We start from the raw sequence: 27,102 nt of genomic DNA, 5'->3' as shown, positions 1-27,102 counted from the left end.
CTTTGAAATAAACACATCAAACTTAAATACCAATCACATTTAGAAAGTGAGTGAAAGTTGATTGTAGAGTTACTGTTCCTGTTCACCCTACCGAGATGTTCAACTCAAGCACAGATGAGCACTGATACTTCACATGCAGCAAAACACATACTTATATATTCTATAGGCGCAATATTAAAATAACAATTTGCGTTGTGGTTTCCATGTGATTTACATTTGTGCCATGAATGTATGATATGTCTTAAGGCAATCATAATGCAAAAACAGAACATTTTTGGGTAACACTTTATAATAACTGCACGCTATGAATCATTAGTAAATAGTCAGTTCATCCTTTGTAAATCATTGTCCCAACATTAATAGTCATTAGTAAGCAGTTTATATACAGCTATAAATGCCTTGTTCTTGATCTAAGCATATCTATTACAAAGGAGATTTAAAGGCTCAGTTATCTTCCTAACAGAAAAAATAAAACACAACACAGAGGGATACAGAACTCAGAAATATTTATTTCAAGATGCAAAAAAAAAAATAAACTGTACACTTGAATTTGTATTTGTTTTTTTCTATGAAATTGCAGATTTATTTATTTTATCAAGTGTACAGTTGTACAGTTTCATTTTTTGCATCTTGAAAAAATATTTCTGTGTTTTGTATCCTGTGTTGTATTTGTTTAATATTTCTGTTTGGAAGATAAATAAACCTTTAAATCTCTTTGGAAATGCTTTACGAGGTATAAATAGTCCTCACTTTAGACGAGCTCACACAAATAGATGGCTGGCAACTACTAAATGTTTTATAACTACCTGACTTAATCATGAATTACAGCAGGAATGTGTTAATAAAGCATTTATTAACACACTGAGCAACTACTGTCACGTGTCTAAATAATACGATTTATAAATATTCATTTAAATAGTGTAAGTAAATGATTAATACACTTTCTAAACGATCTTATGAACCACTGACAACTCCTAAATAACTGGTTAGTAAATAACGTAATAATTTAGATAAATTGATCATCAATAAAGTATGAAAATACCATTATTAAACATTATAGATATGCTCAAGAACAAAACATTTATAGCTGTATTTATAAACTACTTACTAATGCCTATTAATGTTGTAACAATGCTTTATAAAGGATGAATGGACTATTTACTAATGATTCATAGTGTGCAGTTATTATAAAGTGTTACCCATTTTTGTGTATTCACAGCAATGGCTTCATTTACTTCAGTATTACATACTGGGTACATTTAGGACCATAAATGTTACTTGATTATGAAGTCCTGGAGATCTAATGTCTTTATATAGTGTGGAGATTAGTTCCTAGCCATCAGTGTGAGAATTCTGTCATAGTACTGCCTAAGGACTGTCTTTGACAGCTTATTTGACATGATTTACATATAAACAAGCATTTAAATAGCCTATTCAAATCTTATAGGCTATAGATATTAAACAGCAATTGTGTTTAAGTAATTCATGTCTCTTCTTTTGTGATGAAAATAGTTTTTGCTTAATACTTTTGTGGAAATCATGATAAAAAAAAATGTGTTTAATGAATGGAAAATTCAGCAAGTTCTGTTTGTTAAATAGAAATTGTTTGTAACATTTTAACTGTATGTAACATTTTAACATAACTTTTGATAAAATGAATGCATCGTTTATTATTTAATGTGTCAATCTCTGGTCCTTGGAGGGCCACTGTCCTGCCGAGATCCAAAACACCTGCCTGGAAGTTTCTAGTAATCCAGAAGACTTTTATTATGTTTCAGGTGTGCTAAATTAGGGTTGGAGGTAAACTCTGCAGCTCTGCGGGAACTGAATTTGACATCCTATGATTTAATGCATTAAAGTCATTCATTTTGGGGGAAGTCGTGGCCTAATGGTTAGAGAGTCGGACTAGTAATCGAAAGGTTGCGAGTTCGAGCCCCCGGCCGGCAGGAATTGTAGGTGGGGGGAGGGAATGTCCAGCGCTCTCTCCACCCTCAATACCGTGACTGAGGTGCCCTTGAGCAAGATTTACTATATGTAAATAATTATAAGTTGCTTCTTGGCACAGGCCTAATTTCTGTCTCTAACCAACAGTTTTGCCCCTAACAAGTTTTGTCCCTATTTTTTTCTTTTGAGTACTTGTTTACAAATAAGATGCCAGTATTAATGAGACATATGCCCCTGGTGGCTGGTTCCAGACTAAAATGCATGTTTGAGCTGTCTCAACTGAACATATCTTGCCCTGACATATCTTAAAACATGTCAGTGCCATTGTTCTGATTCAAGATGTACACCTGTAACATTTTTTTCTAAGGCATTTTTATAAAAGCTACTTAAATATCTTAACTGAAAGGTCCTTGAGCAAGGCACCGAACCCCCAATTGCTCCCCGGGCGCTGCAGCATGGCTGCCCACTGCTCCGGGTGTGTGTTCACGGTGTGTGTGTGTGTGTGTGTGTGGATTTGTTCACTACTCACTGCTGTGTGTGTGCACTTGGATGGGTTAAACGCAGAGCACCAATTTCGAGTATGGGTCACCATACTTGACAATACGTCACGACTTTACTTTGTGTTTCTTTGCACTATCAAAACCCATACTTTCTTGTATAGCCTACTTTAATTCCATGTAAAACTCTTTCGTCATTTGCATAATCATGCATGTAAAACAGTAATTCAGTGGAACAGAGAAATGAGATGTGGGCTAATGAGACATGGGCTATTTTGTATATGAATTCTCTGAGGTGACAAACTATCCAGAGAAATCTCATTTCTGATAGTAACACAATACTTAGCTGTTTCCAGACAACAGAAGGAATGTTAAACTAACCGTAAAATTAAGATGATAGTAATGTAAATAGATGTAAACAGAAGAGTACAGATTCAAACACATTCATCTCTAAATCTCAGAACAACAGAACATTAATAAGATCACAGAAAAAAGTGTACTAATAGAACAATGTTTTGATTGATCCGTTTATGGATGATTTTTTAAAACAATCTTTTTGTTTTTCTGTTTAAAGATCACATCAAAACCATCTGTCATTATAATTGATTTACTTTTTTTTAATTATAGATTTATTTATTTTTAATTAATTTATTGTTTTACCCTAGCCAAACACAGGCTTGTAACCCTCAAATATGAAAATATATCATTAAAAAAATCGCACAAAGATTTACTATATGTAAATAATTATAAGTTGCTTCTTGGCACAGGCCTAATTTCTGTCTCTAACCAACAGTTTTGCCCCTAACAAGTTTTGTCCCTATTTTTTTCTTTTGAGTACTTGTTTACAAATAAGATGCCAGTATTAATGAGACATATGCCCCTGGTGGCTGGTTCCAGACTAAAATGCATGTTTGAGCTGTCTCAACTGAACATATCTTGCCCTGACATATCTTAAAACATGTCAGTGCCATTGTTCTGATTCAAGATGTACACCTGTAACATTTTTTTCTAAGGCATTTTTATAAAAGCTACTTAAATATCTTAACTGAAAGGCCTGGTCCTATTTTAAGCTGAGCCCCGTCTATGAAACCAGGCCGTTTATGTGGAAAGAACCGCTGAATCAAGAACTGTTCGAAAGAACCGCTGAATCACGAACTGTTCGAAAGAACCGCCGAATTAAGAACTGTTCGAAAGAACCGCCGAATCAAGAACTGTTCGAAAGAACCGCTGAATCACGAACTGTTCGAAAGAACCGCTGAATCAAGAACTGTTCGAAAGAACCGCTGAATCAAGAACTGTTCGAAAGAACCGCTGAATCACGAACTGTTCGAAAGAACCGCTGAATCACGAACTGTTCGAAAGAACCGCTGAATCAAGAACTGTTCGAAAGAACCGCTGAATTAAGAACTGTTCGAAAGAACCACTGAATCACGAACTGTTCGAAAGAACCGCTGAATCAAGAACTGTTCGAAAGAACCGCTGAATCACGAACTGTTCGAAAGAACCGCTGAATCAAGAACTGTTCGAAAGAACCGCTGAAATCACGAACTGTTCGAAAGAACCGCTGAATCAAGAACTGTTCGAAAGAACCGCTGAATCACGAACTGTTCGAAAGAACCGCTGAATCAAGAACTGTTCGAAAGAACCACTGAATCACGAACTGTTCGAAAGAACCGCTGAATCAAGAACTGTTCGAAAGAACCGCTGAATTAAGAACTGTTCGAAAGAACCACTGAATCACGAACTGTTCGAAAGAACCGCTGAATCAAGAACTGTTCGAAAGAACCGCTGAATCAAGAACTGTTCGAAAGAACCGCTGAATTAAGAACTGTTCGAAAGAACCACTGAATCACGAACTGTTCGAAAGAACCGATTCGCGGTTATGACTCAGACTTCACTAGCGCACGCGCCTTTCGCGCCAAAACGAAATTATCGCAACAAACAAAAATGTAATGACATTAAAGAGCTAATATAAGGTTAAACCACAGACACGCCTTAAACTACCTATTAAGCGCTTCTTATTCACATCTTTTCACTTCATTGACGACATTTCGTCCGTTACTGGTAAGCACAGTTTGATTCGCACATGAATCACCATTTAACATTAGCAAAACCAATATAGCAAATCCTAAAAAAAAACAGCTTAAGTATTACATACAAAGTAATTTTTACTTAATATTTCAACAATACTTGCGATTTTGAGCTAAGTTGAGAGAGTGAAAACAAAAATAGTCATTAAAGGACATGCTGTTAACAAGAGAAAGCAGACCCTAATGCGACTGCTAACTGATATAAGTTACATATAACGTTACAAGTTTACGAATTATTGGAAATTAATAATGACAATGAATTATTGTTTCACTTTTACACAATAATATTGTTAACTCTCAGTCAGCGTGAGAAGAGATTTGTCGGGATGTGGAGGAATGAAAACCAGAAACCAACCTCAGGTAGGATTTGCTGTCTATTATTATGCTTATGTTAACTTACTTAAATACTGTTAAATACACAACAGAAAATAAGAGTTGGATCAGTAAAAGTCTGCCATCTACTGTCAAAATAATCTAGCTAACAACTTGCCATTGAATAGATATTATTTTCAGGGGGCTCCCTGTACATAAATTTGCCTAATCCGTCAAAATAAGAACTGCTTATCTGCTAATACAACTCTTAGCTGCAGTTAAAGTGTTTTTCAGGTTGCTGGAGCCTGAAATCAAAGCAGAGGTTTGTCTTTCTGCAGGCTGTCTCTCCGTGCCTCTGTTTAATCAAAGGAAAAGGAACAGGCTGCCTTTGACGTCTAATCCCTCAGAGAGTGAGCTCTTCACTACCAGCCACTACAATGAGACACAAACCTCCTCCTCTTCCTCATCTGCTCTTCCTCGTATGTATTTCAACTCAAATGTCCACTCAAATCCTGATTCAGCACTTTGTTTCAATGTTCAGATGTCAGATATTCACTTTTCTAATTCGTGGTCATTATGTTACACTATAACACACTGAAATTATTTGTCAGGTAACTTTAATTTGCGCTTAATGTGGTAGCATCTAAATTAACTGTTTTTATTTATTCAAAGTAAAATTTTACATAAATTACACCTGCACATTTTATATATTTTATTTATTTTATATTTATTTTCTTGATACGAGTCAGTAGACAGCTCATAGGTTATATTTACAGATTACGTAAAGTTATATATTTGTGTAGCACTTTTCACAATACACATTTTTTTTTAAAGCAGTGTAGCAGAGGCCAGCAGGTAAGTGCTGTGCAGGTAAAACCTCACTCCCGATCTCAAGTGGTGCTCTAGTGATTGATGCTAGAGGCCGTGGCCTTTAGCCTCCTTGTTAGAGCGCCCGCCTCCCACGCCGGAGACTGCAGTTTAAATCCCGCTCGTCATGGGGCGAGTAGGACCGCAAAAGCAGCATTACAATAAAGTGAATGACTTAATTGTGCAGTTTAGAGCTGGGTTATAGAATAGTTTTATCGTCATTAGTGACGATATTAATTATCAATCATTTGAGAATTGGTGTTTAGTCTATATATATATATATATATATATCGCTTTATGTAAATGTACTGTATGTATGCGGGTAAAGCAGGAAATATATTGTGAGGTGGAACTATTCATTATGCTGTGGTATGGAAATCAGTCAATTTTGAAAGGAAGTGTAAGGCTAATTACAGTATGTATGTGGACAAATCTGATTGGCATTTCTTATAATAATGTCATTTTCTGTCTTTCGTTAGTATGTTTTTTAAAATATAACCCAAGGATTCTCTTTAGCTTTGGGTCAGAGAGGTCAGTGGAACCAGGGAGCCTACCATTCATCGCAGCAAGCCACCATGAGATCTGCTCCTTCACCTGGTGCGGCGGGACGAGGATATGCACCTTTACCTCACCCAAAAAAACCTGCCTATGTCTGGTACTCAACTTATGCTAAGAAATAATGACTACATACTAGAAAGGTCTTGTAGAAGACTGTAAAGAAGCTATTTCTTCCTGACCTGAGCCTTAAGATTCACTTATATAATGTTTAAGTAACCTTAGGTAACACTTGAAAGGAAATGGAAATTTGGTGGAAATGTACTTAACCTCAGGCCATCCAAAAACATCACTAGCTCACCAATTGATCTCTGCAGTGAATGGGTGCCGTCAGAATGAGATAAAAACATCACAAAAATGCACAAGTAATCTTCATGACTCCAGTCCATCAAATTAATGCCTTGTAAAGCGAAAAGCTGCAGATTTCTAAGAAACAAATCATCGTTGAGGTGTTTTTAACTTCAAGCTGTTGCTTCTACCTAAAATATGACTATTCAATCCATAATATTTCTTTCTCTAGTGAAAAAGTTGTCTCATCTGAATCAGGAGAGAAATATGCACAGATCGAGCTGTGTTTACAAGTGAGAACAGTATAAAACATTTCTAAACAAAATGTTCGTGGATTTTGAGGTGAAAGGATGACAGGCAATGGTCTTTTTCACTGGAGGAAGCATTTTTATGAATTATGGACTTATGCTCAGAAGCAATGCTTGAAATACATATTCAAACATTTTATTTTTTGGGTGAACTATTCCTTTTATTTACATTAGTTAAGATAAACTAACAATGGAAATATTTGTAAATCATTTATTAATCTTAGTATTTAATAAAAAAAAATTCAAATAACATAAAATTTGTATCTGTTAATATTATTTGACTTGAGCTAACATGACCTCACAATTAACACCTGTATTTTTAGTAACTAACATTATCAAAGATTAATAAATTCTGCAACAAATGTATCAATCATTGTTAGTTAAGGTTAGGTAATGCATGTTATCTAGTCGAACCTTGTTGTAAAGTGTAACTAACCCTAAACCTAACCTTGGTACGTAGTCAGGTCGATTAACTTATAATGAATAATATTTTGAGGTTGAATAAAAACAGCTTGTTTAGAAGTTTTAACACATAACGCACATTTTTAGTTATCCTGAAAAACATTTGTGACATAAAATTTTGTATTTGTCACCATTTTACCTCCAGGTCACAGACAGGGCAACAGAGGCCTCCGGTGAGACAGGATTCGATGCCAGCAGTTGGATCCCAGCTTCATGGTGGTTTTCCAAAGAGCAGCTCAGTTTCTCTTGGCCAGCCCAGATGGTCCAGCAGCATCCAGAATCAACAGTCATTTAACAGGCCGACAAATTCCCCCAGAATGCCGTATCATCCCCAGCAGTGTACCCCCGCAGCAGCAAGCACTCAGGGCCCTGCAGCTCAGAGTCACAGTGGAAAGGGGAACTTCAGACATGTTGGACAATCAGCCAGTGGAATGTGGGCAAAAGAAAAGATGGACACATCAAGTGTCCAGACCACCCCTCAGCAGCAGGTGTGTGTCACTTCATTTAAGGGGCACCCCATTCTAAAGGGGCAGTCACGTTCATATTAAAAACATATTAACATATCAAAACATTTAAAAAAATAAAATAAATAAAAAACAGTCTATTCCACTTTACTGCAATGCTGCAAACCTGCAGCATTTTTGTGTACTGCTTTTTTCAAATATTTTCTGCTCACTGTATAAAATGTTGTTTTATTTGTTCGGCTAACATTTCTGATTTACATTCTCTCCTGCTGGATAGAAGCCCTCTCATGAGACATTGCTGCATGTTATTACTGCTGTTATTGAAGGCATGAAGCACTGGAGCCAGTACAAGAACAGAGTACCAATGCTGTTTGAGATGTTTGGTGAGGAGACTATCACACATGTGGTCCCCTTGATTTAAATCTGTGTCATAGGCTACGTTTACATGACAATGATGTAGTCAAAAACAGAAAAGATTTCCCTTGCGTTTTTAAAAAGTTTCACGTATATACGACAACATTTTCAAAACGATTCGCGTTTATACATATCCGTGAAAACTGCCAAAAACGCTGTATTATGTATGCCAGGCCAGTAGTTGGCGCTGTCACCTTGTTAGTAAACAGTACGTTACCTGCAGGGAAGTGACGATTAGCTCTTTGTGGACGGGAGTTCCGTCACTAAAATCACCACACTGACTGTTGCTCCACTCCTCATTCATATTGATAGCAGCTTTAGCTGCATTAGCAAACTCTTGAGCAGCAACAACACTACCATGTACTTTTGTACCATTTTTTGTTCACACTTGCCTTTAAAATCGACACGTACTGCGCATGACTACATACCTAACACGTACTACACACGTCCATGATGTCACCGTTTTCACAGATTGCCGTATTGGGTGTTCACACGGAAACGATGATGGTGGCACTTTGAAACCCGTTTTCAAAATGATGTGTTTTCAGTCTCCAAAAACGCTGTTGACGTGTAAAGAACGAACAGGCAAAACGCATAAAAGGTTTCCCAGTTTTGAAAACGTTGTCGTGTAAACGGCCCCTAACAGTCCTGTCTCTCTTTACAGCTACACTGGACTCTGCAGTTACAGTTGGCGAACACGGAGCAAAGAAATTTCTCATGAGGGATGGTAAAGAGGTGGTCCACTGCCTTTACTATGAAAATGTGAGTCTGAAAATACTGGTGTTCTTCATGAGGTGCATCTTTTCTTCTTCCTCCTTGTAACGCATGCATTTTTACCATTGTATCATATTTTTTTATTATTAAATACACTACCATTCAAATGTTTGGTGTTGGTAAGGAAACATTAGATTGAATAATGTTACAAAAAAAATGAAATACTATTTTTAATCATACTTTCTAGTCATGCTGAAAAAATATATTATAGTTTCCACAAAAATATTAAGCAGCACTATTATTTCCAGCATTGATAATAATAAGAAATGTTTCTTGAACATCAAATCAGCATATTAGAATGATTTAGAAAGGATCATGTGACAAAGAAGATTGGAATAGTGGCTGCTGAAAAGTCAGCTTTCCCATTACAGGAATCAGGTACATATAATAATATAATATAATAAAATGATCCAATATTTGATTATAATATTACTCATTTTACTGTATTTTTGATCGTATAAATGTAAATGCAGCCTTGGTAAGCATAAGAGACTTCTTTCACAAACATTAAACAAAAACAACCCTAAGAGTTTGAATGGCAGTACACACACACATACATATATATACATATATATATATATATATATATGTAATTATTATTATTATTTTTTTTTAGAAGATGATTTAAAGGAATAATTCTCCCAAAAATGAAAACTGTCATTCTTTACATACTGACATGTTGTTTCAAATCTGTATGACTTTCTTTTTCTCACAGAACACAGATGTTTTGAAGAATTGTTCTCTTCCATAAAATTAATAGTTACCGTGGCTGTCAAGCTCAAATTATAAAAAATAAAAAATCATAAAAATGGTCTGTACCTCTTGTGCTCAATACCACAGTATTACTGTATTTGGCAGCAATTTCCCAAATTATAAAAAAAAAAAAAATTTTTTTTTAAATATATATTTTTTTATATTAGAGTATTTAGTTTATATCAGAGATGACATTACAGATACAGATCTGAAGAAACAAGGTGCTCTCTCTAGTTTATGACACCCAATTTGTTTTATTGCACACTTTCTATTTTTCAAACAAGATAGACCATTATGACTGCACATTGTTGTGTGATGTTGGCAGTGGTAGAGACACCATAAACCTTTATGTTCAAGTCATTGTGTATTTGTTCTTCAGGATCAGACACTGCCCAGACTGATCAGAGGTCAGGTGCATCGCTGCGTTGGAAACTACGACAGGCAAAAAGACACAATGACTTGTGTGTCAGTCCGAGCTGCTTCACTATCAGAGCAAAGGAATACCCTGGAGGCTGTGAGAGTGTCAGATGCAAAAATGAGGGACGTGGTGCTGGCTCTCAGTGAAATGTGATGTGGATCGAGTGAGTAACAGGAGAAAGATTAAACTAGCACAGACTTATACTGAAGTTAGGGTTGGTTTTGGTTTAGTTGTGAAGTAGTTAAAGAATGACCTATAATGGTCAGTGAATGTAAAACAGTTTTAAATTTGTGATCTGTATCGGGAGATTTTGATTCACTTTGCAAATTAGATGCATTAATAATATTTGATTTATTTAAATTTATATGCATTTAAAATATTTCTAATTTATGATAATATATTTATTTTTATTTATTAAAATTTGTGTGCATATTTGAGTTCTAATTTATACATTATATTGTTAATTGTTGCATTAAAAACTATTTGTATTCCATTCCCAAACTTGGGAAATATTGTTTTTAAAGATTTGTTGGTGACTTCATTTAAAAGACATTAATTTGCTAAGTTCATGAAATGCTTTATTACAAAGAAGAAACACATAACAGCAATTTGTTAAAGATTTCAAAGGTTAAACAAACACAATGATGAGGTAACATCGCAAAATATATCTTTCAAAAGGGAACCAACCATCAGGATGCCATGTTACAGAATTATTTACAACCAAAACACAGTGGGAAACCCACAGCACTAATCTACAAGATCTAAGATCTACCAGTGGTCAGACTTTACATACAAGAACTCAAGAATGCAAGTTGCCATCACCGTCAAGGCAATCGGAGGATGCCAGTGTACTCCTGCATAAACACATTTAAAGGGCCTGTTATATTTGACATCTCATGCCAGTTTAAAGTTGTGCTCTGTCTGAGCCTCAGCTACCCTTAACAGTTACAAGTACACACATCTTGCAGGGAATGGGTTTGTTTTTCGCTGTTAGCACATCTATATCATAATAGAATTTGGTGTTAAATCTACGAAAGAGGGCAGTTGAGTGCCAATGTTTTAGCCAGTCTGAACACATAACACAAATGGATCAACACAACAGCAAAAGTGAGTCAAGTGGAATATGGAATTATCCAAGTAGAAGCTTTAGCTTCACCGTATTGCTGTGCCAAGTGTAAATGCATTAGCACATTAGCTTAATTTGATCGTTACAGCAAATTTCCCAAAGAAATACATAAATCTGTCATGACAAATCAGGACTGAATTGGTCGTCCTGTCTTGTTCAATGATTTGCTAATTTAGCTTTCATCGTTTTGTTCTTTTTTGCAACCCCTTCAAAACAAAACAGGCCATCAGCTTGGCAAGAGGTGCCAACGTTAAAAACGTTCAGCTAAAACTAATCATCATTAAAGATGGAGACATACAGAAATAATCACACAATGTTAATCCAACAAGAAAGCATTTACAAAATGTTTTAGAAGTAGATTACCTGATGAAAGGTACTTAAGTCTTAGCAATGGTCAAAAGGCACAAGTTGGTTAAAAGTTGGTATTTTCCAGAACGTAGTGTCTCAGTGTTAACTAAGCCCAACTTTAACTAAGAACAGCCTTGCTCCTGATTTGTATAATCCTGAATAATTCAGTATTAGTAGGTGTTACAGTAAAGAATGCGAAAGGAGTCTTCACAACATATCCTGTTCACTCAGTTTGGGAAAACAAATTGTTTTACTTGTGGGATCATTTCTCTTTCACATACAACTGAGAAAAGTCCATGATTGTGGTCCATCCATGGCAGTTTGAAGCAACGGCCTGGTCCATACTGTTCCTTAATGGCCCTCACGGAGTTATGAGAAACAAAATGAAGAAAATTCAGACAGATGCCTGTGAATTAAAATCAGTTTACTTAAGCCACAGTGTTGGTCCTTGAATAGGTACTATATCAGGTGCTAGGAACGTTCCGACTGTCAGATTTATTGAGTTTGAGTTCAGTTTCTCTCAATCAACTCGATGAAACTGTTTCTTTAATCCTGTTGGATCCATTAGAAGAAGTCAATTTAAGAAGGGCCTACCATTTGTTTTTGTTATCCTTTCATTGCATGCTCACAAGTCTTAGTAAAACAGTATTGGAAATTGTTACTCAATTTTCACTTAATTTGCTATTTTTGGTTTTGATCCTTGCAAACTAAATTTCAAAAATACTAATTTGCACCATGGTCCACTATCCAATATTTTGAGTAGTTAGTCCTTATAGGTCTTCAATCAAGAACAGAGCTTGAAAATAAATTAGGGAATTAAGGAAGACACTAAAAAACAAAAACAATGAGAATAGAAGGGATGAAGGATCTTCAGTTCTTCTCCAGAGCAACATCATCTTCATGATATCATTATTACCAACCACGGCAAATGATGCTGAGACTCCAACCTCAAATCTTTGATCATTTAATAATTATTTATGACGGCTGAGCAGGTTGAATATGGTAGGTGGTGGTCTTTAGTGCTCTATAAAAGAGTGGGCAGTGGGGTGGGTGACAGCTGCTCCTTGGGGGCGTACTTGGCGAAAAAGGGCAAGAAGAGGGTGAGCATGACACCTACGATAGCCAGCATGTAGCCCCATCCTATCTGACACTCCCCAGCGTAGTAGATGTCCGAGTCTCCGCAGAAAGACCGGACCAGGCTGGAGTTGAGACCGAAGGGGTAAACCAGTAAACCAGATGCCATAATGACCACTAGAGCAGAGAGACAAGAGAGGAAGCAAATTAATTATGGGTGCATTTGAGAGAAATACAATGACATTTTGGTGTAAATGTTAACACAGGACAACAATAACAAAACATGGCTTGGTGTTTACTTTGAATTGTACTTTGCTTTTAAAAATTTCAATCAAAACTGTAATTTTGAAGAGCACATAAAATACATAACATATACATTTTGAACATATGGGAATTATAATCAAATATGCAACATTTATAAATCACATCAAAATGACATACTGTAGACCCCACAGAAAATGAGGAGTGGTTGGTTATTGTCAGACAATTTAGTCTTGCTTATTTTAAGCAAATAAATAATTATTAAAATAAACCATTAAATAAATGAATCAATCAAATTCAACATACATCAATCGGTAAAAATTAAAATGGCCATAAAATGCTGAATTAAATTAAAAACCTGTTTTACCAGCGTTATTATTAAAGAAACAATTTCTAAAATTATAAGTTACACCTTTTATGAAAAAATTAGAGATATTATGAATATCTACATTTAAATTATACTGGCTATTTTTTTTTTTAAGTTTGGTTGTCCAATCCAAACAAATTCATAATTTTTTACCCATAATAGATCCCTTTCACAGACTCTGGTGACACTTTTCCACAGTTATTAACATTTGAAATACAGTAGTTTTTTATATATATATATATATATATATTCATTTTTTAATACAATGGCTGAGAGAGTGACAGCAATTTTGACATCTTTCACTCTTCTGACCACCGTAGTCTATCACTCAATTCATTTACTTTTTTATGTCATAGAAAGGTTATTGTTTTTATCCTTGGCTTTTGGAGCAGCTGGGAACACAAAAATGATATTTATGGTTGTTTCTATTCACCACTGTAGTTTACCCACCTATGACTTCTGATAAATGACTAATACTTGTAGCAGCAGCGTCAATGCTCAGGGTGGCAGTAGAGAGCTGTTTCTCTGCTGAACTGAGCAAAAATGGAAGAAAGGACCTCAATACTGGAAATATCAAATATACACAAAACCATCAGCCAGTCTGAAATCAAAATTCATTGAATGATGACTGACAGTCCCTGAATGTGGGGGTGTACTGTGACTGAGGAAAGCCATTAGGAGAGTTTCTGGGCGATCCATTTTCTCAGACAGTATCAGTGCTCACAGCTGTGTTAAAATCATTTGCGGTCAAATATCTATTGAATCAGGATCCATTACTATGCTGGCAGAGTATACGCATCTTTAATTTGATTGAATTATGGTCACAACAATAAAAGCAATGCCTAACTATTATAAACTGTTAAAAGTTTAACGACTATTTAAATACTACATAATAAACATAGCGAGGAAACACATATTATACACATACACTACCATTCAAAAGTTTTTTAAAAAGAAATGAATACTTTAATTTAAGGATGCACTAAATCAACCAAAGGTCATAGTATAAGGTTACAAAAGATTGCTGTTTCAAAAAGAAATTCTGTTCTTTTTAACTTTCTATTTATCAATGAATCCTGAAAAAAATGACAGTTTCCATGAAAATATGCATCCAAAATTAGTTTAATCATTGTAAATATCACAAGGAAACCCCAGTACTACCGAAATCCTGCCTAACGGGTTAATGGCTTTTTTCACCCAGGGGCACAGAAGATCTTAATTCATCTATTTATTATCCCTCTTCAGCTTCTCCACACAAAACGACCCAGAAGCCCCTCTCATCTCCGCTACCACACTAAGAACAGTGCTTTTCTTTCAGTTTAATGGCCTCAGATCCAGCTGTGCTCTACATTGGCCTGTGTTTATCAGCGGAGGCCTGACATCTCAAAGCTTCTCTGCTAATGACATCATAATGTCCTTCTCTATCTTTGACTGTATCCGCACAAAGACGCAGTCAAACGCGTCTTCTCCGGCAGAGGGAAATAACTGCTATCAGTGGATGTTTACACTCCGATGACAGGGCATTCAATGAGACTCAACAAGCTATTCAATAAAATTTCATTTCGAAGGCAATCTTCAATGAAAAGACATGCGCAGATAGCACAACTGTATGGAGTTTAATTAAAGCGGGTCAAATCAACAAGGGCTTCGCTGCAGAGACTTGCAAAGCTCAGGGCCAATTGCAGTCTGGATCAGATAAAGTCTTGAGCCCGTGTGTGTGTGTGTGTGTGCGTAAGGAATGGCACACTGCTGTGTGACACTTCAAAGTCTACATCAACCTGATTCTCAAATTGCAGTGTTACAAAGTGGACTTGATGGTATTTTGGCCATTTGTTTTCACATGTGGCTTTGATTCACAAATGACATATAACATAGCCACTTAAAAGTGACTAAATTTAGATTCAGGGTCAACGAGTACATAAAGCTAAAAGAGTCTGTTTGCTATAAAAAGGACATACTCCAACATAAAGACCTACCTTAAAGAAATACTACATGTTAAATATAAGTTAAGCTCTATTGACAACATCTAAGGCATATTGTCAGTTACCATAGTAATTTCCCATAATTTAAAGTCGGCATCAAAGGGAAGTTGCCATCTTTTTTATTTTTTCATTCCTTTAATTTTATCCATACCCAATTAATTAGATCCTTACAGTTAATTTTGCGATTTCATGGTGACTTTAATTCATTTATCAGCTTGTAAAATAAATCAGGAAATACTTCCACTCGCTCTTATGTGTCTACATCACTACCAGGACCCTGAGATCGGTTCACCTTGTGGTACCATCATAGGGAGACACAAAATCACTTTCCATAACGTTTTCGTTCACTGTTCCTTGATGGTGGAATGATCTTCCCAACCCCACCCGGAACAGCGAATCCCTGACAATATTCAAAACTCATTTCTTTCAAGAGCATTTAACTACATCCTACTTTTTTCACATTTCCTTAATCCTTCGCTGTTCTAGCTTGTACTATTCTGAACGATGTCTGAAACATTGTATTACAAGCGCTTCTCATGTTTATTTGCCTCTTTATAATGAATCTCTTGTATTTTCATTTATAAGTCGCATTGGATAAAAGCATCTGCTAAACGAATAAATAAAATGTAAAAATATGCTGATTGAAATACTAATAATAGAGTGGAAGTCTATGGGGCAAGTTTAGAATGTTACAGTTGCCACATTAGACTTTCTATAGACACATTGTTTTGTTTTCATTTTTACAATTTTTATATTTTGTGGTAATACTATATTTAAATAATAAAAAAAAAAAACATTAAATTTAATTGGCTATTTTTGTCATTTTCTAATCATCCAATCAACCTGCAGATTACTATTTGTATGTTAACTTTGTGTGAGGAACAGACTTTCACTAATAATGTTTCCTCAAATAGCAAATTCGGTCAATTACTTCAAGGTGTGAGTCTCAAAATGTCCTGTTCATACAGCAGCTTACAATAGTTGCCTGAATGAACGAGTAACCAAAGTCAAGCCTGTATTCTGTTTGTGACCTGATCACCTGATGTAACCACAGACACAGTGACTAAATTCATATCAAAGACGGCGACATTCATAAACAAGTTTTATCAAATTTGACTGCTGCTGCATGAATGTGGCCAAAAATCAGCATACAGGTTGGAACAGCATGAAAGCGAGTACATCATGACAGAATTTTCATTTTTGGGTGATCTATCCCTTTAATCTCAGTCCAGCAATTGATTTTTGCAAGCACGAGTGTTGTAGCCACAGACACATGGCATTGGTTATGCAGTCAACATCAGACCTCCTCCAACCTTCAAAGCTTGATATATTCTATATTGTCTCTCTAATTTAAACATTTTCGTAGTCTCCTATATGAGCCCTGTGTTTGGTGTGGAAAGGTTAGAGGTTATATGGCATATGTTATCTATCCCATTCCCATCCTCAATCTTAAAGCAATAGTGAGCTGCAGAAGCACATTTCTTGCTTGGCAAGGTTGACTAACCACACATACACGTGACCGGCGGCCGCTGCTGTAATCCACTGGCAATATGTGCTTTGGTGACAAATGATTTGATGATGAGATTCAGTGAATAGTGTAATAACATTCTACCCTGCCCCTCTTGTGGCGCACGTCTCACAGGGCTTGATTCTGAATCTGCTCACCCAGACCACAGCAGAGCGTTTCCAGCGCAGCCATTCATTATGACATGTTCATTGGACGTGATGAGGTCAGCGTCACCATCACTTTGAATGATAGCGCTGTACGGATCTCTTTGGGGACGATGGGAGACACGTGATAACCGAGGGTGAACTGCACAAAAAGTGTGCAGACCCGTTGTTCTTGATTGAATTGCTACTGAGAATGAGCTGGAAATGTTAACTGTCAATTCAATTATAATGGATAACAAATAAATGCATGAAAAATTGAAGATGGTTGAAAATTCATTACATGTATTGAAAGCATTATTTATGCCTATTATTAACATATTGACTGTTTATTAGTACTCATAAAGCACATATTCTGTATGACCATATTCTACATCATTAATCCTACCCAATACCTAAACTTAACAACTACCTTACTAACTATTAATAAGCAGCAAATTAGGAGTTCATTGAGACAAAAGTAATAGTTAATGGATTGTTAATAGCGAGACTTGAATGTTAAAATAAAGTGTGACCGGAATTATGTGTGTGATTATATTTTAAGTGGATATTATCTGCTTGACAGCGTGATCAGCCAATCAGAGAGATGTGAGGCACTTCATTGGTGTTGCTTTTAGAAAGTACTGTTTCATATAAATATTTAATAGGGCTGGAAAATAGGTTTCTGTGATTAATATTTGGTGTTGTCTGTTTAGCACTTTAAAGAACGCAATTAATACGGCATCCATTTTTCCACTTCCTGAGATAGCTATGCTAATATTTCAACAAAACAAATTGGCTATCTTTACAATAAATGATTCAATTATACTCTAATGCTGAATGATGATTTCTAATTTTATCCCCAGATATTGCTGACATATAAGAACAATATTAATATTTAAAAAATACTGCCTTTGTTTGTTTCCACATAAATTTGGAGATTCAGTTACGATTACAAATTTGATGATTTGTGTGTGATTAATGTGTTACTCTATAATTACATAAATCTGTTTGATTAATTAATTACTTATTTAACTAATCAACAGCAGTAATATTTATATTGTTTTATGTTTTTTTGGTTTTTTTTACAGTTCATTATTTTCTCTCCAAACTTTTAAGTAAATATTTTAGTCGATAGGCCTAGAAGGAATCTGAAAACTTTGTTTATATTTTTATATATTTATTTTGAGGGGAAAATCTGTGGAAAAGATTTGTGTTAAATATTAAAATCATGTTAAATACTAAGCTCTTTTTGGTAGCTGAAAACGTGATCAAATTAGCCTAAATATTGAATAAACACAAAGTATTTTGTGTGGGCCTAGTCACAAGAGTTCAGAAAAGATGTGGAACCCTGCACTGACCATAAAACAACAACTCAAACTTGCTCTAAGTTTAAAGTTACACTTGAGACTATAGACTTGTCTCTTTCTCTTTACTCTCTCACCACATATGATCTGAGAGTCTCATGAGTAATGAGGCTGTACAAACAGTGCAAACTCCTTCTGAAGCTCACTCTCTCAAACACACACACACACACACACACACACACACACACACACTCATATAGAGTAAACAGATGAGCAGAAGCAAGCTGTCTTCACACCCACAGCTCTGTCTCTGTAAATACAGCTCTAGAGTAGAGACTGAGACTCTAATGATACTTAATTATCGAGCAACGCTGCGGCCAGCACTGTGCTCTCTTTGAACCTATGAATCCTTCACAAATTACAGCACAAACTGTTAAGCCGTCAGATGAAGAGCAAATTCAGTTAAGCTACGCAGTGTACATCAGAGAGCAGGCCTGAAGGGTAGTGCAGCACTCTGACTTGTTGAGGTGCGAGTTTGAGTCTGGCTCATGCCATTTCCTGAACCCATTCCCCCTCTTTCTCATTTCATGTCTCCTCTCACACTATGCTTTGCATTACAATTACTGGAAAACTTGTGGTGCTTTCAAATAAAGTATATTTATGGACAATTGAGGCCATGGAGTCAGAAAGGTTGAGAACTAGATTGTTAAAAGTGTTATTTCTACATCATTCTGCCTTTGTACCTTTATTCTGAAACTCTGAAAAAAAAATAGGTTTGTTTTTGGTACTTGATTTAAGTACTTTACATAGGCTTCTTGAACATTTGTATTTTATAGCCTATGTTTGACTTCAATAAACACAGTTAATTTAGATAACCATTTTTACATTCTAGTTACATTTTTTCCCCAGTAAACTGTGCTGATTCATATTTTCACATGCAAATGAGCGTTTCGTTTGATGCAAATTGATCACATTTTTTTTACTGTAAATAAACAGCTTTTATAAAAACAGCTGTAAATAAAAAGTTTTTTTCTGTGTAATTCATTCATGAACATTGTAAAAAACAAGGGAAATGTTACTGAATTACAATAAGTATTCTTAATTATTTCAACTTTGTATCACCCAATTGTGACTATGGCTGTGTCTGAAAGCTTAGGTAGCAGGCAATGACTTTGCAGGCAGTGTTTGTGCATGAAGGACCTCGTTTCAATAGACTGAAGCAGCATAACAGAATAATGATCTACAACAAAATAGAGTAAATATAAGCAAATATTTCATTACTACAATACCAATATCATGCTAGAAATGCCATCAAAAGTGGAAGTTAGAGAAAATTTACACACAAACTGACTACCAGCGCCAACTTTCAGACGTCATTTTTATGTTTTAGCTTAACTGTCACAATTGAACACACAGGATTGTGGGATATCAAAAGCAGCAAAGGATACGCCTATGCCGCCTTCAAAAATCAATTACATGAAGGTACATCAGAAAACAGGAAGTAAAGCTAACATCGGATTCAGATATGCCTTGATGCCTTCCTGTGACTATACAATTGTTAATTTATTTCACATAATTTCGACTTTGTATTTTACTTTAACAACTTTATATCTCACAGTTATTTTTAAGTTTCTCTGAGGTGTGAAGAGCAAAATTATTAAATCATTACCTGATATTTTTAAAACTTTGAGGTACAAATGGGTTACTATATTTTACTTGAACTGTTACTAAAATCAATTGTTTTTTTCCAAAAAATTGCGAAGTGTAGCTCTCTTATCAGATTTGTTTACTGAAACGTTAAAGCGTGTTAATATTCTTCACAGGTGTGTGGATTAGTATCCAGCCTTTCCAAATGAATCTCCACTGTCATCTTATGCATTCATGAACAGCTACAACTCATGACCAGACAAATAAATGGTTAGCAAAACTTTATTACCCATAATTCTCTTGGTGACTCTGCACTATATCCAACATCGGGCTGATTTAGAGGCCTGTCTCTGAGCTGTTGGCAGGCAGTCTAACTGCTCCCTAATGCATTTAGAGTTAATTAGACAGCAGTGAACGCCACCCAGATTGAGTCAGGCCATCCACGAGTCCTCTCAGTCCCTGCACGATGGCTTCATTACAGCTGCTCTGCATCTCTTCTCATCTCTGCTCCTTCAAACCACACAACTTCTGTCTCTGGTCAAAATGAATTAACAGCAGGAGTGGGATGTTGTGATTTGGTTAGTGTTGGGAGGAGCACAGGACTGCATTGAGTTACTTTTGAAGGAAGTGAGAGAGAAAGATGCTCACAATGTCTGTCTAGCTTGTCCTAACAGGCTTAATCAGCTAGAGATCACTATCTCTGCATGATTACTGGTACCACCATTCACTATTCTACAAACAGTTTTCTTTTTCTCTTTCTTTCTTGCTATCTAAAAGGCCACTTCTAATGTTTTTATACAAGCTACTCTGGTATAATATAATATAATATAATATAATTAAAATTTTGGGTCAGTAAGATTTTTTTAAGGTTTTTGAAAGAAGGCTCTATTTAACTGAAAAAATACAGAAAAATATTACAATATATTGTGAATACTGTTATTTGTAATAACTTTAAAAAATAACCATTTAAATAAATACATTTTAAAATGTAATTTATTAGTGTAATAGCAAAGCTTAATTTCAGTGCTCAAAAAACATTTCTTATTATCAATGTTGAAAACAGTTGTGTTGCTTAATATTTTCTAGGAAATTTGTAACACATTTTTGTCAAGATTCTTTGATAAATAGAAAGTTCAAAAGATCAGCTTTTTAAAATCCATCCTTGCTGAATAAAAGTATTAATTTCTTTAAAAAATAATAATATAATATTTATAGAAATAATATATAATAATTCATTTTAATTTTATTTAATTAATTGATTTTCCAAATGAGAATTTCTGAACATCCATGGAAGTTTTTGTCTGATTTAGTTCACAGTTAGTGGGAATTTAGTCTTTGCAAACTACATCTAAGCCACATATGCACACACAACAGATATACAGTAGGAGAGAGGAAAAAAGAGGAAAAGACAGTCTAAATACAAGGATAAATGTTGCCATGATTATCTAATCTGCACTATGAACCTGCTTTGAAGCCAGCAGGCACCCACACACACACACACACACACACACATTTACATACACACACTGAATAGACATGAGGGAAATGGGTCTCCCCGTGAGTGTGAGTGTGTGTGTGTGTGTGTCTATGAGTATCATGGCCCTCATTGTCATCAGTTGTCTGTTGTTCTCTTCCTCAGGGTGGTGTGTGTACTTACAGTATCTGTCCTGCAGATTTAGCAAATATTCCAGGCTACTAGCTCAAAACTTGTATGGCTCTGCTATAATGGCCAATATAATACACTAACAAGGTTAACAACTGAAAACCAACAATTAAAGCCCAGTATTTGCTCTGTTGTTATCTCATGCAAAAACATCCTATATGCAAAAGATATAGTCTTTTATATAGTTTTTTTGTTTGTTTTCCATGTAAATATATTTAAAGGGTTGGAATAAAAGCACAAGAAAGGTATAAATGTATAAAAGTCTTATAAATCTTGATTTGCCGGCCCTGCTCTGGTTTATTTGCTGAGGCTGGTGTGCTTGTCAATGATGAAGCGAGGTGACATACGGCATATGCTGAGGGGCTCCACCAAAGCCCAGAAATATTGTTTAATTACGCCTCCACGATGCTGCAATATATCAAAACGACTTTTTCAAAAGCTGTTCTTGCTTTTGTTTTTGCCTTTTTTGCTTAAGCTCTTTGTTGTATCTCTCTTTTGCTCTCTTTTATTGATGCAAAATGGAAAAAAGCACACAAAAGGACAGGTGCTCAACCTCTACTACCCCATTTACAATAATTTTCAATGCTTCTTTTGATCTCTTACTGTTGATCACAAGCTTTTGCAGCAGCTCAGAACAGATAAATAAGTACTTAAATAAATAGCATTTGTAAACACTAAAATATGAAAGTATGTTTCATATAAACCTCCTTAAACACACACAATGATATGATCCATATTGACCATATCCAAGATGTAGATGAGTTTGTTTCTTCATCTGAACAGATTTGGATAAATTTAACATCACATCACTTGCTCACTAATGGATCCTGTGCAGTGAATGGGTGCCGTCAGTATGAGAGTCCAAACAGCTGATAGAAGCATCACAATAATCCACACAACTCCAGTCCATTAATTAATGTCTCGTGAAGTGAAAAGCTGTGTGTTTGTAAAAAACATCCATCATAAAGTATTTTAACTTTAAACCATCACTTCTAGCCAAAATAACCTTAGTCCATAATGCATCATGCAGAGGAACCATTGCTGAGCAAGTGATGTGATAAATGCAAAATTTTAATAAAAAATAACAACATCGTGGGCCCTGTCCCAAATGACACACTACATGTGCACTTTCGGTCTTGAGGACTTACAGTGGCCGCTGCGTGCGCGTGTCCGTTAAGTCCACAAGACCGTAGGGTGTCCCATTCGTCATTTTAGCATTTGGCCCTTTGCGCAATGGTCTGATAGCAACGTAGAGCCACAGTCGAGAATCAACTTGCATTATTTTGTAAAAAATGTAAAATGCTAAATTTTACTAGCGGTCTCACATGTCTGGAGCCCACTGTACTCACACAAACACTTTCATCATCCTGTAAGTCATTTCCAAGTGTAAGTCTCAATAATGAGAGGAGGAGATGTGGCAGAGGGAAAGCACACATCTCTAGGAAATTGCTATTCATTGGAGATGGACCAGGAGCTATTTCCATTTCCCTGTGCAGGCGGCCAGCTGACCCTCTGCTACCCTTCACTCTCTCTCTCTCTCCGCCTGTCGCTCAATCAGTCTGAGAAAGAGACGAGGAGCACCTTCAAATGTCCAATATTACATTACAATACAGACTTGGCTGAAATTCAGAAGTATGTCTCTGTCTCTGTGTGTGTGTGGTTGAATATGATTTAAAAAACAGCACATTTTTTCAATATAAAAAAGCTGAGGAAATAAAATATTGGCTGTTTCCATCTAAAACAGACACTGAAGTATAGCAAATCTAATCATGGCACATGCATTATTCTGTATAAAGCAGAGAGCTGGAAGTCTGTGGAAAGTGAGTGACTGTTTGTAATCACTGCATTTGTCAAATTCCAGAGAGTGGAGTCTGATTTTCTGCGCTCACTCCAATCATAATTACATCTTAAGTGTTTACTGTCTGTCAAATTCATTCGTTATGAGGGTCATCTCAGAGAGACAGCGACAGGGAACAACTACACAACACACGGAAAGCTATAAAAGCTCAATGAAAGAGAAATAAGAGAGTGGAAGTGAAATACTCTGATTGAAAAACAGCGCCTGAGTGCTAAAGACAAACGATAACAGGAATAATAAGGGAATCAAGTGAAACAAAAAGCTATCAGCAAGAGAATGCTTCTTTAAAATGCTCAATACAAGCGGAATATAAAGTGAAAACAGCTCTTCAGTAGTCTAAACGTGCACGTTTGGGTGCAAGATACATTTTTTTATTATTTTTTAAAAATTCAAATATTTATTTTAAATAATGGGGTAAAATTAAGAAAAAATAATATTTATAAATATTTCTATATCCATTTATATTGTTAGTCTACATTAACTACAGCGCTATTCCACTTTTGGTGGAAATTATGTCTACCATGGACAATTTTCATAAGGGTTACTATTTTACAGTGTTTACATACAGTAATATAACTGAGCTCTTGGCAGGCAGACTACCTAACCTGCTAAACTATACATTCTGCAATATACATGTACTAAATCTATATGCTACAACACAAAATGATTAAACGATACACTGCCATTAAAAATGTATGTACATTAATGTACATTAAAATGTATCGGGTGCATTCATGAGGTACTGTATCTATTCATGCATATTTCATGTGTGATATGTGGAGCCTGTATAAACTGGTCATATGCATCAATGTAAGTGGTTAACCAGTCATCTGAATGAGACTGAGGACTCTATGCATTGATAATTCGGTTTAAGATCTATTCGGGCACTAGGCATTTGTCTCTATGTCACAGGCCATCTATCTTCTTAATTGCTTTCACGTCCAGGTATCCATTCACATCGCAACACATCCAGCCAATTTACATGTGAAACGAAGTGCTCATCTTTAAATCTATATACTCTGTAGAAGCCGAACCTCCATGGGTTGCAAACGATGAATTTTGTCAAAAACATGTCTTGATCTTATTTAAAATAAAATAAAACAAAACAAAACCTTAACAATGCAAAATAAAAATCCCAATGAGATTATGGTAATGAGAAATGGGGATGGGGGGTAAATTTAAATGGAAAATGCCAAGAACATGTCACAAGAACAAAAAACAAAACAAAAGAACTTATTTAATAAGCAATAAAATAAAATAATAGAAAAAAAATAATGTAAGTTCTTTTAAAATGAACTCATGCAATAAGTGCTAAAATATAAAATAAAATACCATTTTCTTTAAACAAAGTACAATTTCTTTGTTAATTTAAATGTGAAATGTGACCTGAACATGCTTTCATAAGTTCTTAAGTTTAAACATAAGTCTACAAAGTCTCAACTAAATTCTAAAAGCTTTTAAAAAGACTTGTTACACTCCTGCGACCTCATCACCTGTGAACAGAACATCGATTTCCAAACAATGAGCCAGACTGTGTGTGTGTGTGTGTGTCATGCTCTGTTGCTCATGCAGGTGGACACACTACAGTAAATACAAGAGGATTCACTCAGGTGTGATGATTGAATTAGAGCTACAGCCAGACCTGTCTGTCTGAGAATGAACACATGCTTTAAGATGACTAACTAACTCAGCTTAAGCAAGTCTCTCGGTGAAGCCCTGCTTAACCTACTATCTGAACGTTGTGTATGTGTGTGTGTGTGTGTTTGGGTGTAGCTGGTTCGTCTCAAGAGTATATAGTCTGTCAGAAAGACAAAGGACACATACCTGAGCACTGAGCTACCATTAATCTGTCTGAGAGTGTGTATATGTGCATGTGTGTGTGTGTGTATATGTGTGTGTGTGTGTGTAGATATCCATCCTTAGTTTTTAATGCATATATATGAATATATGTCAGGCTGTCCTGATTTTTGCAGAGGTGTGCCTGCATAGATATTGCTCAATCTCAGTCCAGACTCAATCTCATGGCCATGTCTGTTATACATATATATCTATATTCTTATACACACATATATAGCTATGTGTGTGTGTGTATGAGATGGTTTGAATGGTAATGAATTCCTTCAGGAGTAGACAGAGTTCGTGCAGAGCCGCGGTGATAAAGCTGGGGTCTGTCGTGTCTATGGCCCCGCTGGAATTAAGATGAGATAAAAACCATTCCCATTTCCCGCTTTAGGACCAGCAGGGGGCCAACAGGGTTGACAGCTGCCCGAATGAGAGAGACACGCGGGAGGTAAAGAAGAGCCAGACAGGAGGATGAGAAGTCGTATCTGATAGATCTGAGAGCACGTATGTGAGCTAAAAGAATGGGGGTCAATGACAAATAAAAGTGTCTATGATAAAGACAAGGAAAATCTTTTAAAATCTAGTGTAAAACGTGCCAAAATCTTTGTATCCGTGTTGGTTTTTGAGAAATTCTTTAATCATTTACAAGAAAACCTTACATTTAATCACATCTTATTTTTTTTCCAAAAACAACTTAGTTTTACAGGTATTCAATCATTATTTTACTCACTCACTCATTCATTCATTCAAATACAATGGATCTGAATTATTGCACATAGGAATAATTAGTTACTAAATATCATTTATTTTGGGGGGGAGTGACAGACCATGATACTGAACTTACCATGCCATATAGTCAAATTATCTGATATTTTAAGAAAGCTGACGAACAGTGAAGAGGATCTTCAGAGGATATCAGGCTGTAAAATATCATGTGGTGTGACTTTCAATGATATTTGTTAAAAATTACCTTTAATTAGTTAAAAATTAAAAGATGACTTCAAAAAAGTTAAGAATTACTAGAGATACAAAATTTCTCAGGCGATACGATAATTCAGAATGATACCTACCGATCCCGATCCTGATACCGATAGTTTGGTTTTCATAAGTAAAAGAATCTCTCCCCACTAATGCTGTTATCTTACGGTTAAAATAAACAACACCACTATTATATTCAATGCAATTTATTTTCAGATATAATTGTCACAGTCAAATAAAAAACGTCTGTATATAACTGAATTGCATGCAAGATTTCATAAAAACTTATCTTCATGACAGATTTATTCAAACATACATATATAATTAACAGTAATTAAGCTCCTTATAGTGTTTTTAATAGCCAACTATCGTACTGTGAACAGTGGATAACTTTCCTGAAGTAAATGCAACGTTAAGTCGCATTGTTTTATTTGACGTCTTTCTTCCAGTTGAAACACTGATTGAGACATCATACATACATCTTTCAAAATACTTATTATATTTTGTGCTACAACTTGTATTAAAGCGGAACACTATAAATACAGAATTAGTATGTTATGTTTGGTGAATGGCACATAGTGCACTAGGGGATAGGGAAAGATTAAGTGCAATTATTCTTTCCATTGGGACGAATGAAGTCTGGTATCGCATTGTGTCATGCGAATTGCATGACACAATGATCTTACCGGATCATATGCAAGTCGGCACAAACCATAAAATGTATCGGACCCTTTTGAATTCTATACAGAATGCTATATTTTATGCGATATAGGTGAGATTAGGAGGAGAAACGGTTAGACATACTCGGTATTGATGAGTAGAAGAGATAACACTTGGTACCATTCCCCAATATTTT

At 35.6% G+C, this 27,102-nt stretch overlaps 2 protein-coding genes across 2 annotated transcripts in view; one reads left to right on the top strand and one right to left on the bottom strand.

Moving 5' to 3' along the window:
* Window positions 1–4,317: 4,317 nt before the first annotated feature.
* On the top strand, window positions 4,318–10,644 carry spata22 (spermatogenesis associated 22). The gene is made up of 8 exons (XM_079418503.1): window positions 4,318–4,505; window positions 4,833–4,891; window positions 5,182–5,322; window positions 6,227–6,365; window positions 7,469–7,811; window positions 8,065–8,170; window positions 8,866–8,963; window positions 10,108–10,644. Exons 2-8 carry the CDS (start codon window positions 4,858–4,860, stop codon window positions 10,297–10,299), a joined length of 1,053 nt encoding a protein of 350 aa, XP_079274629.1. The 5' UTR covers window positions 4,318–4,505; window positions 4,833–4,857; the 3' UTR covers window positions 10,300–10,644.
* A 61-nt stretch (window positions 10,645–10,705) lies between these two features.
* LOC306871541 (LHFPL tetraspan subfamily member 7 protein-like) overlaps window positions 10,706–27,102 on the bottom strand; it is a 159,959-nt gene continuing 143,562 nt past the window's right edge. Inside the window, exon 3 of the mRNA XM_079419558.1 lies at window positions 10,706–12,871. Within this exon, the coding sequence (XP_079275684.1) occupies window positions 12,645–12,871 (227 nt within the window). The 3' untranslated portion in view covers window positions 10,706–12,644. The remainder of the gene's footprint in view (window positions 12,872–27,102) is intronic.

The sequence above is a fragment of the Barbus barbus genome (assembly GCF_936440315.1).
Source record: "Barbus barbus genome assembly, chromosome: 6".
Classification (NCBI taxonomy): domain Eukaryota; kingdom Metazoa; phylum Chordata; class Actinopteri; order Cypriniformes; family Cyprinidae; genus Barbus; species Barbus barbus.
The sequence above is the reverse complement of the archived record's forward strand: the minus strand, read 5'-3'. Positions and strand labels throughout refer to the sequence as shown.